A 12,309-nucleotide genomic window follows, 5' to 3' on the forward strand; every position below is an offset into this window, starting at 1 on the left:
ATGATGCGGAGTGCCGGAGTGGGGCGGATTTTATCGGGTCGGACCACATTGGGCGGGACGGCGGCACCGACCTCAGTTGGCATATTGGCTGGATTTTGTCGGGTCGGACCATATTGGGCCTTGAGTGCATACGGACATCAAATCAAGATATGTGTATTATTTTATACCACTAATTATAAGATACAAATGTGTTGTATAAAATAAAATAAAAAGATACAAATGTGATCTTATAATTAGATTAGAACCGAAGGTAGTACTTTATATACTTATTTCCAATCAAGTAAAAATATGTCTATTATTTTATTTTTAATAATTTTTAAAATTTACTTATAATATTTAATTAGTAATAATTATACTAATCTTCATCATATATATTACATCAAATTTTTTCTCTATTTCTATATTTCTTAAATTAAAATGGGAAAATTTATTTTTTAATCTCTTTTTGCTTAATTTGACATATATGTATATATAATTTAATCACTTATAAAGTTATAGATAATACATCTCTCACCAACTTAATTTGTTTTTTATGCTACAAATCATATTATCTTTATTAATCAATATTTTATTTGTGCATATTTTTACAATTTTTCTCGAATACAGTCACCTTTATACATAACTTTGAAACATCTTAATTTGTATAATAGTTTCGAGCATACAACCTCTCAAGATGAAAATTATAAATTTAATAAATTTTATCTTAGTTAACCAGATGAAGAATTTTTTTTCGGGAAAAATCTTCCCTTTCTATTGTTATTTGAGAATTTATGACTTATGATTACTGCGCAGTTTTGGGGTAGAAAGTGAATGCCAACAAAACCTGTGTGTCCTTTTCCCGAACGTCAATCACACTAGAGTAAAGGAAATTAGTAATTTTATAGGCTTCACTTCCACCCTTGACCTCGACAAATATGTTGGCATGCCCGTTATCCACCAGAGGGTTACCAAGGCATCATATAAGGCGATCCTGGATAAGATGGACAGTAGACTATCCTTGTGGAAAGCAAATAGTTTATCACTGGCTATGAGAACCACCTTGGTTTCTTTAGTCCTCACGACTATGCCTTCTTTTGCAATGCAAACCGTTCCCCTCCCGAAAGATACTTGTGATAAGATTGATAAGAAGCGTAGGAACTTCCTGTGGGGTAGCACTAGCTCGAGCCGTAAGATTCACTTGGTATCTTGGGACAACGTCTGCCAACGAAGGTCCGATGGAGGGCTTGGATTCCGATAAGCCAAACATCAAAATAACGGCTTCATGATGAAGTTAGGTTGGTCATTAATCAAGCGTAGAGACCTACGGTGGGTCAAGTTCCTACGTGAAAAGTACAAATGTGGGGTCGATACTATCCCTAAAGTTGAATGTCACAAGGTGGCATCTAGGACATGGTCTGGTATCCAAGCAAACTAGGAAAGTGTGAAGGAGGGGCTGGCTTGGCGGATTGGTGATGGCTGATCAGTATCTCCTTGGAAGGATGCCTGGGTCCCCCATCTGGGGAAGCTTAAGGACTTGGCGCCAGAGATCCCCACCAACACTGTGGATTGGAAAGTGAGCGACTGAGTGTCTGCTTCGGGGTCCTGGGATTGGAATGCTCTCAAAGATCTACTCACGCATCATGTTGTTGAAGCTATTTCTCACGTGCACCTTCATGATAGTAGGGAGGATAGCCCAGTTTGGTGTTGGTCTCTAAATGGGACCTTTTTAGTTAAGTCAGCCTACGACTATATTAGTGGGTGTAGTGAATCTTCTCATCATAGTATCTGGCGTATGTTGTGGAAGCTCAGGATCCCACAGTGTTACTATTCCTTTATGTGGCTATGTGTCAACGACCGTCTTCTCACGAACGAAGCCAGGTTTAGATGTGGTCTTCATGACACTAGAGTATGCGGCGTTTGTGGTCTTATCCTAGAATCTGTATTGCACGCCCTTAGAGACTGTTAGGTTTCGAAGCATTTATGGTGCTTGTTTGTCCCACACAACATGCAGTCATCCTTCTTCGTAGTCAGCAATTCCTTGGAGTGGTTAACTGGGAATCTCAAGACTTCGCTAAGGCTCTGTGGACACAAGTGGAGTTGGTGGTTTGTTATGTTATGCAGACGCCTCTGGCTAGCTCAAAATGATCGCATTTTCAATGGATTCTCTGCATCTTGTACTGACATAATGGAACGTTCTAGATGTGTTCTCGCTTGGGGATCTGTCAATCTGGGTTCTTGCAAGAGGCCTCTAGAAGGTGGGGTTCGATGGGTTCCGCCCGCATGTGGTACCTTGAAGTTCAACACGGATGGGTCCTTCAATGCTGCCTCTGGTGCTTGCTCGTGTGGTGGCCTTACTCATGATAACACTGGGAGCTTTGTCCGCAGTTTCATGTATAAGTTTAGGATTGGCTCTTGTCTCTCGACAGAGGCATGGGGGGTTCTTTAGGACCTCAAGCTAGCTTGGGAGTGGGGCTGGCGGTCCCTCCTTATAGAATGTGATTCTTAAGAATTGCTAAACCTGGTTAATGCTGGAGCCTTGCAAGATCACCCTGACTACATTTTGCTTTCTGAAATTCGGAGTATGCTAGATCAGCAGTGGAAGGTGGCCCTGGCTTTCTGTGACCGTGAGGCAAACTTAGTTGCTGATATGATCGCCAACGAAGCTCAAGCTTTGTCTAATAACTTAGTGATCTTGTCTGAGCCCCCGGCAGCGTGTCGCCAATTCTTCCAGCATGATATGGCTGCAGCTTCTTTCCTTTCCTCTGTTAATCCTTAGTTGTTTGTGTTCTTTCCTCTCCCATTAAAAAAAAAAGAATTTATGACCTGAATTTGGTTATTCTTAACTTCACAAAATTATTAATCATTCCATTCATCAAAATGATGAATAGTAGAAGCCAATTCTTGAACATCACAACTTCATAACCTCCACATTGGATTTTTTTAAAGAATTTTTAGTAGGTAGTATTTTAAAATTCCAAAACAGGTCATATTTTGCGCAGATTACTATTTTCATTTATATCATTATAACTCCGTGAGTTGGTTTTTTCAACCAAAAAATAAATTTGAAGTCACTAGGCAAAATGAACATTTTGACAAATTGAAATAATGGATCTTAATTCTCTACCAGCACTTTTCGTATTGCATCTCAACGTCTTCAAACCAATATTGTCTAAGTGAAGAATTTTCTATCGAATCTGCCAGCTCAATTAACACCTTGCCCCTTCTTAAATCTTACTATGGAATTGTGTATTCGGCTACAGTCGAGAAAACAGACCGAACCCATTTAAACTTATTTAAAATAAAGGCCAAGCTTATAATTTGAGGCCTCTAAATATAAGTTAAGCTTAGAAAGGCTGGCCTTGTAGAACTAAAAAATAAAAAAGCTAACCCTCTAATACCCCTGGCCAGCCCATTTAATCAACAAGAGTTGGGTCTAGCAGAAGGGACTAGTCCCTCACAACATGACAAATCAATGTTTGAATTCCTGTTGGAAAATGTGCCTACATTTGGTACCCAACAGTGTCTCGAAAAGAATTGTCTCCAATTAGAAAATATATATGCCTTGAAAAAAATATTATAATTATATTTATTTTTTAACCTAAAAAAGAAAGCCCTATGATTGAAATAGAAAAAGGAATACACCTGGTTACTCATAGCAAGTCACTTAGCATATTTGAAGAAAATGGATAAAATTACAATTTTGTCACTTAATCCCCAAAAAAAAAAAGTTATTATACATGAAAAATTAATATAAATATAATATAAAATGATTACAATCTATTAATATTATTTTAAAAGCCATCATTGTGAATAAAAATGAGTATTATCTCACTGAGCATAATCTACACATTTTATAGCAATTGTAGATGTATGGTTCAAAAGCTGTTTTTCTTGATTAGCATTTGTTGATTTTTTTTTGGGACAATTGCAAATAAAGACCCTCCAATATATAAAATAGCTATTAGGGACCCTGAATTTAGAAAATAGCTTCAAAGGACCCGGTCTCAAATTGCAAATATGAAATGATGGTAGAATGTCCAAAATGCCCTCTGTTTTTTTCTCTTTCTTCCTCTCCAGATCATCTTCTTCCCGACCTTGCCTCCTCACTTTCTTCTCTCTCTTCGTTCTCTCTTTCCTCTCCAAGTTTCCTTCCCTCTCCTCACTCCTTTCCCAAAGTATATGGAACTCACAATGTCTTTCGGTAGTTCTCTCTTCATTGTCATCCCCCGTCTCTTTCTTCTTATCTTGCTTAGCTTCTCTTTCGTCGATAATGAAGCCTCTTCCATCATTCTCTCTGTTGCTGTGGAAGGAGAGGAGAGTCGGGGAGTTTGAGGGAGAGTGACAGTCATTTTAATCCTTGTAATGTTTGCTTCCAATGTGTGCGATGATTGCTTAGTACTGAGACAACGCCCAACAAATCTGGACTTTTATTCTTCATTTCTATTTTGATTTTCAGCTTGTGTTCATAATTGAAAATAACAAGTTTGATGAGTTGTTGAAAATAACAAGTTGACAAGTTCTGATATCCACTTCACGACAAGTTCAGTAATGCGAATAACAAGTTTAGCAAGGCAAATAACAACTTCTGATAAGCAATTCATAGAAATTCGAGTTTCTGTGTTAAAATGACAGCATTTTCAGATTTCTTTAGCAGATGACAAGTTCTGATACACAATTCATGACAAGTTCAGTAAGGCGAATTACAAGTTTAGTAAGGCGAATGACAACTTCTGATAAGCAATTCATAGAAATTTGAGTTTCTGTGTTAAAATGACAGGTTCCCATTAGGTTTTCATACTTTTTTCTATCAAAATGACTAGATTTCCACATTGATTTATCAAATGACAGGTTCACAATAGAAAATGACAAGTTTCCATAAGATTTTTATATATTTTCATACTCTTTTTGCTGGAATTACAGTTTTGCACATTTCTGATAGCAACAACTTCTGATAAATACAAAATGACAAGTTCAGAATGAAAAATGGCAAGTTAAGTATAGCAAATGACAAATTCCCATAATGTTTTTATATATTTTCATACTTTTTCTATTGGAATTATAATTTGCACATTTCTGACAGCACTCACTTTTGATAAACACGAAATGACAAGTTCATAATGGAAAATAACAAGTTAAGTATGGCAAATGACAAGTTCTCATAATGTTTTCATACATTTTCATACTTTTTCTGCTGGGATTACAATTTGTACATTGCTGATAGCAACCACTTTTGATAAACAGTAAATGACAAATCCACAACAGCGAATGACAAGTTAAATATGTAAAATGACAAGTTCCCATAACATTTCCATACAATTGTAAATTTCTCTGTTAAAATAACAATGTGCATATTTCTGACAGCAAACACTTCTGATAAACAGTAAATTACAAGTCCATAATAGCGAATGACAAGTTAAGTATGTAAAATGACAAGTTCCCATCATGTTTTCATACAAACGTAAATTTCTCTGCTGAAATAACAATGTGCAAATTTCTGACAGCAACAACTTTTGATTAACATCTTTCATAATCAATTTCACCTCTCATTTCCTCATAATGTATAAAACTATAGCACCAGAACTCTCATAAGCCCCTCAAGAAGCATGCTCATATCAACACCAGTGGCAAATGCACTACGATGATCATATCCACTCACTAGTGCATCCTCAACCATGAAATCCCAAATGTAAATTGTCATATCATATGAACAAGAACTTTATTCGTTTAGCACTGTATTTAGGGTTCGTTTGTTCCTCACATCCTACACCTTGATCGATTTATCCACCGAAATACAATCATCATACTTGATTTCCACAATTTAGAGCTTGTTTGCAATTATCAGAAGTGGGTGCTGTTAGAAATGTGCAAATTGTAATTCTAGCATAAAATGTATGAAAACGTTATGAGAACTTGTCATTTGCTATACTTAACTTGTTATTTTTCATTGTGAACTTGTCATTTTGTGTTTATCAGAAGTGATTGCTGTAAAAAAATGTATGAACTGCAATTCCAGCAAAAAAAGTATAAAAATCTTATGGAAACTTATCATTTTCTATTATGAACCTGTCATTTGATAAATCAATGTGGAAATCCAGTCATTTTGATAGAAAAAAGTATGAAAACCTAATGGGAACCTGTCATTTTAACACAGAAACTCAAATTTCTATGAATTGCTTATCAGAAGTTGTCATTCGCCTTACTAAACTTGTAATTCGCCTTACTGAACTTGTCATGAATTGTGTATCAGAACTTGTCATCTGCTAAAGAAATCTGAAAATGCTGTCATTTTAACACAGAAACTCGAATTTCTATGAATTGCTTATCAGAAGTTGTTATTTGCCTTGCTAAACTTGTTATTCGCATTACTGAACTTGTCGTGAAGTGGATATCAGAACTTGTCAACTTGTTATTTTCAACAACTCATCAAACTTGTTATTTTCAATTATGAACACAAGCTGAAAATCAAAATAGAAATGAAGAATAAAAGTCCAGATTTGTTGGGCGTTGTCTCAGTACTAAGCAATCATCGCACACATTGGAAGCAAACATTACAAGGATTAAAATGACTGTCACTCTCCCTCAAACTCCCCGACTCTCCTCTCCTTCCACAGCAACAGAGAGAATGATGGAAGAGGCTTCATTATCGACGAAAGAGAAGCTAAGCAAGATAAGAAGAAAGAGACGGGGGATGACAATGAAGAGAGAACTACCGAAAGACATTGTGAGTTCCATATACTTTGGGAAAGGAGTGAGGAGAGGGAAGGAAACTTGGAGAGGAAAGAGAGAACGAAGAGAGAGAAGAAAGTGAGGAGGCAAGGTCGGGAAGAAGATGATCTGGAGAGGAAGAAAGAGAAAAAAACAGAGGGCATTTTGGACATTCTACCATCATTTCATATTTGCAATTTGGGATCGGGTCCTTTGAAGCTATTTTCTAAATTCAGGGTCCCTAATAGCTATTTTATATATTGGAGGGTCTTTATTTGCAATTTTCCCTTTTTTTTTGTTACAGTATTCTATGATTTTAATATAAATAAAATTTTTAATTTGAAATTAAAAAATAATTTACATCTTCAACTTAAAAAAAGGTAACATGTGAGTTAGCATAATAACAAATTTTCTTTAGAAATTACATTTTTATTAAAAAGTTAAAAAGAGCATGGAAAAAAAATTAAGGAAAATTAACTTTAAAGAAATTTATTATGAAAAAAATAGAACTCAATCATATATCATATATCTCAAGAGCTAATATCCATACTACTAGTTTTTTCTTTCTTTTTTTTCAAGACAATATCTTTAATAAATCATTTTGTCATTTTATCATTATTTTTTTAAAAACTTGTAAGAAATTTTTTTTGCTAAACGGGCAAAAAGTCCAAGGACTAGCCCACGAGTTCATGGGCTGGGCTTCATAAACGAGCCAGCCCGTTTAAACCTATGGTCCATGAAAGACAGGCCTTGCAGGGCTAGCTTGACCCGTTTTCCAGCTCCATTTCGATGTTTCATGAATGCACTGAGCGTACGAGTTTCTTCAAAGTGAAGAATGACAAAAAATAAAATATCAATAGTTGCCAGACCCTAGCACTAACCTTAACTGTCAGAACCGCTTGGCTCAATTGACAATTCGCATCTCCTTAAATCTTGCGTAAGTATGAAATTGTACGTTCAACCCTCCGTGAATTCCTTCGACCAAGTGAAGAATAACAAAATTTTGACATCAATTGTGTAGCTATAGTCGTCCTCAAAGATCATTAATCACAATGTGGCCATCAATCTTACATTTGACAAGAAACATAGAAAAACACTCGAAATTTACATAGGCCTTCTAGTAAGCTATTAATAGAATTACGTTATATATGGTGACCCTTCCAAGAGGACAGGTACATGTGCCAGAAGATTCCCTGCAAAACACAGAAATATATAGCATTAGTCCCAACACAAAATGTCTTTAAATCAATCCTTTAGTTTGGCTTTTTGTTATTTTTTTCTTTGTTGGACTCTTGTATTCAGCATAAAGGCTTTCTGTTGATACCAATCCATCCCCATAAGAAGTCAATTTAAGCCATTATAAAATGCTATTCATGAACCAAATGGGTTAAGTTTAACAGAAGAAGCTCATCCATCACAACGTGACAAATCAACATTTGAACCTCTGCTGAAAGAGATACTCATATTTAATACCTGACAGCACTTCAAATAAGATTGGCTCTAATAAGAAGATACCTATACGTAGCCCCAAAAAAAAAAAAAAACTATTCATGAATGTGCACTTAAGAATTTGAAACTCTTGAAACTTTTCAAGAAATCCTTAATTGAAACCCCTGAAAGTGGTTTAGAATTTAATATTTGCAACCACATCTTTTCTTGGCTAAAACTATAAGCAAGAGTATGCTTCAAATCCACAGGATTTTCTTGAGAAGTGGTATGCTCTTAGAAAGCTATTTACGGACTTCTCTTTAGGGGCTTAAGTTTTTGTGTTGACCAAGTTATTGATGTGTGCAACAAGGTAAGTACTTTTTTGGTTGAAAAAGGGACCAATATGAATATATACCTAACTCATCTTGCCCCTCTTTAACCATTTATGCTGCTTCTTGTGAAAGAAGTGCAACTTCAATTTCTTGTAGTGACTTTCCTTTTGTTTCCACAACATTATTCTTCACAAATATCACTGCCACCAGACAGAATGCGCCAAAAATAGTATACAGGAGTTGTGCCCCGAGTTGTTCCAGCAAGCGCAAAAATAACAGACCAACAAAGAAATTAATCATCTGTAAAAGAAAAGCGCATCAGCAATCTCTGAACTTGATTCCATTGGGCAAGAAAGAGGATAGAGCAGAGAAATAAGGAAGAAAATAATACAGATAACCGTAGTAAAAAATGACATGAAACTCAACAGAATTAAACATGTCACGACAGGATTATCATGACCATACTTTAAATCGTCAATATTTAGAGTAACTCACCGCTACTTAACCTCAACCAAACTAATACACGAGCCATGAAAGTGAACAGAATTACACATGTCACGACAGGATCATCAAGACTCAAACTAATAACCATCTCAATATTCATAGTGATGTAGCATTAGGTCACCAATTATCTGATTCATAAGCTTAGCTCACAGACAAAGGAGCCGCAAACACTCCCAGGAAAGATTGCCAGTGGAAGTTAGTTTTAAAACTCACATTATAAACATAACTAGCAGATCTGTCCAAGGTGAATATGGTAATGGAAAATGCAGTGAGGGCAAACATTATAAACTAGTTTCTAATTTCATGAGATAGGTCAAAAAAGGGAATAGAAAAAATGAACAATTGTCCGCTGAAAGCATTAAACAGGAACAAATTCAAAACGAATTACCCAATGCACAGCCAAGCAAATTGCCAATGCCTTTGCCCTGATCCTGCTGGGTAATATTTCTGATAGCAGAAGAGAAGGTACGGGACCGGCTCCCACAGAGAATGTCAGGACAAACCTGCATGGTCCATTCCACTTTTAGCAAACCCATCATAAAAAATGATTTTTTTTAATAATTTGAATTAGATCTTTCTCCATTTTAGTAATAAATTACACCCCCCATAAAGAGATGTCCAAGTTACATGCCGCCATTACGTTTTCCTGTTGCTCTGTGTGTGTGTGTTTTAATTTAATGTATGATATATGATTTCTGATAATTCATTTACTCTTTTTTACCGCACAATTAGATGTGAAGTTCTCTGATCACTCACATCAACATGCCACCAACAGATAAATACATTGCTCCAGACCCTGACGCCAAAGAACTTGCAGCAATAACTTGGAGACCCATTGCCACCGCCTAAACCAACAAAAAGAGTAAGGTCAGATAATAGAGTTCTCATGACCTAAAGTCAAATTCTATGGGAAATTTTACATTTGGAGATGAACTGAACTTGGCAATAGTGTCATATGCATGCGCCTACTATTAACATGGCTCAGAAAATTACAATAAAGAGTATAATGAAATTCAATCTTTCAAAATATAGTTTCAGCAATATTCTGGTATTCAGGTTTTTTTCCTCCATACCATGCCCAAAAAGCTCCACAGGAGAAGCGCTTTCCTTCCAAGTTTATCCATTAGAATCATTGCAAGAACAGACCCTAAAGTTACAAACAACATGATCAGTCAAATAGAGAAATCACCACAAAAGCAGTAAAAATAGTTTGGACTAAAAAAAAAGAAAAACATACCCAGTAAATTGCAAATTCCTACACATGTGTTTGCAAGGCCAGATGGGACACCAAAGGTTTTAAAGACAGCCGAAGAGAAATAAAAAACAGCATTTATGCCAGATAGCTGCTGTAAAGCAAAAAGCGTAGATCCAATGAACATCACTGCAAAAGCATTACTCATTAACTATCAAGCATTTATCTAGAAGAAACTATGTTGTACAAACAACCTAAACAATATATATATATATAGATATATAGATAGATAGATATAATATGTACCTTTGAAATGACGGCCACAGAGTAATTCTGAAAGTTTCACCTTATCAGTCTCATCATCTCTTCCAGTCCTCAACAGTTCAGTCATTGCAGGTTTCACATGTATCCCTCCCAAGAGCTTCTCAAATTCTGCTTCAGCCTCATTGCTTCTTCCCCTCTGAGCAAATTCAAAAATTCAAAAAAATTACAAGCGCCAGGATAGACAGATTATCTTAACGGATCAGATAAATACGAAGCACATATAGAAAGAATTAAAGAAATACAGACAAGAGGGATGTGCCCGGCACGTTATTCCTGCTATAGGTTAGTTGTCCAAAAATGCTTTGAAAATGGACATCAACATTGTTTAATCCTTGTTTAATTTTTAGGGGGCTATCAAACATAATGAGGGTGCAAAGTCACGAAGAGAAACAAGGAGAGAGAATCTCATTCGTTTGCATGATTAAAGGCAATATGCCTTTAAACAACATCACATCAAAATATTCTCCAGTCTCCACAGAAGGGGCGCAAGAGAAACAGCACTTCAAACTCCTTAATTCAAAACTGTTATAATAAACAGCAAAAATAGTAACAAGCTTTATGCGACTAATTAAGGCCGGCAATATTGACCACACAACATCATTTGACTCTATCGACAAGTAACTTTTCAGATATTTAACTATTATGACTGGTTGTGCCACTGCTTCTACCTCTGAAGCTATCTGTCTGTCTATCCAGGCAATAAACTTGGTAAATCTCATACTTAAACATCTATAAGCTGTGATGAGGACCAAAATTTTCTATTTCACTCAATCAATGAAACTCACTAAAATGATCAAATAATATGAAGTTTAAAGCATGTTGTGCTGACTAGGTTCATGTAGTTAGTTACGTATAAATGAAATGGAAGAGTAGATAACCTTATAAAGCCAATGAGGACTCTCAGCGCAGAACTCCATGAAAAAGGCCAGTATTGCAGCAGGAATGGCAGATACCCAGAAACAAATCCGCCACCTGATCATGTTACATAATTACCTTTCAAAAATACAACTCCAAATCAAGGAAATTGAGAAAACTGAGATTAATAAATAACTCTACAGTAAAAATATATTCATAAGCTCTTCAAACACACACAAACACATCCATCAGCTTCACTTAGTCCATTTAACATTCCATACCAACCCACTAATTCTTTGGATGGGAATCCAATAAATAGAGAGCCCATAAGTCCAAAACATGCTGCAATTTGAGTTACGCTACCAAAAGCACCCCTTACAGCTGTGGGTGACACCTATTATAGCAAAAGGATTTAAAATAAGTATTTGGCCAAAAACAAAAGTTCAAAAGATCTTTACAATTGAGAAATAATGTGATCTCATAATGTAGCAAAAATCTTGATGCTATCGTCACTTATATATACCTCAGCACACATAAAGAGCTGCAACAGGTGGGCCAAGTCCCATTCCAATGCCAACAAATAACCTTCCCAAAAGCATACCCCACAGGCTTTTTGTTGTTGCACTGCAGTAGCAATTCATTAGTTTATAGCTATATATATCTGATTAAATAGAAGGACATCTTGGAGCAAAAGACATTAATTTGGACAACCCTAAGAAAGAGAACTTTAACTCATATGCAAGAGAGAGTACATTTGAATAGAGAATCCACTATTTCATCACAATGATCATTAAAAGTTGCAACATAATCTTTTCTCATTCTCAATTACTTCAGCTTGAAAGCAAAGACATTATCTGGACAAAGTTTCTTGCATCAACTAAGAAGCTAAATTAAATGATCACCCATTTATTCACTGAACAAAAAAAAAAGGAAATTAAATTTCACAGCTTGCATAGTTAAATAAACAAATTAGAGAAAGATTACCCCACC

General features: G+C 35.8%; 1 protein-coding gene across 1 annotated transcript; it reads right to left on the reverse strand.

Moving 5' to 3' along the window:
• Positions 1-7,568: 7,568 nt before the first annotated feature.
• On the reverse strand, positions 7,569-11,709 carry LOC114751994 (probable plastidic glucose transporter 3). Its single transcript, XM_028940708.1, has 9 exons — positions 11,601-11,709; positions 11,343-11,436; positions 10,447-10,600; positions 10,186-10,329; positions 10,022-10,095; positions 9,705-9,793; positions 9,337-9,451; positions 8,528-8,744; positions 7,569-7,877 (listed from the first exon to the last, which is right to left on the reverse strand). Exons 1-8 carry the CDS (start codon positions 11,645-11,647, stop codon positions 8,556-8,558), a joined length of 906 nt encoding a protein of 301 aa, XP_028796541.1. The 5' UTR covers positions 11,648-11,709; the 3' UTR covers positions 7,569-7,877; positions 8,528-8,555.
• Positions 11,710-12,309: the final 600 nt, after the last annotated feature.

The sequence above is a fragment of the Neltuma alba genome, unplaced genomic scaffold, assembly GCF_004799145.2.
Source record: "Neltuma alba isolate B1F8T4 unplaced genomic scaffold, ASM479914v2 tig00007209_pilon, whole genome shotgun sequence".
NCBI lineage: Eukaryota > Viridiplantae > Streptophyta > Magnoliopsida > Fabales > Fabaceae > Neltuma > Neltuma alba.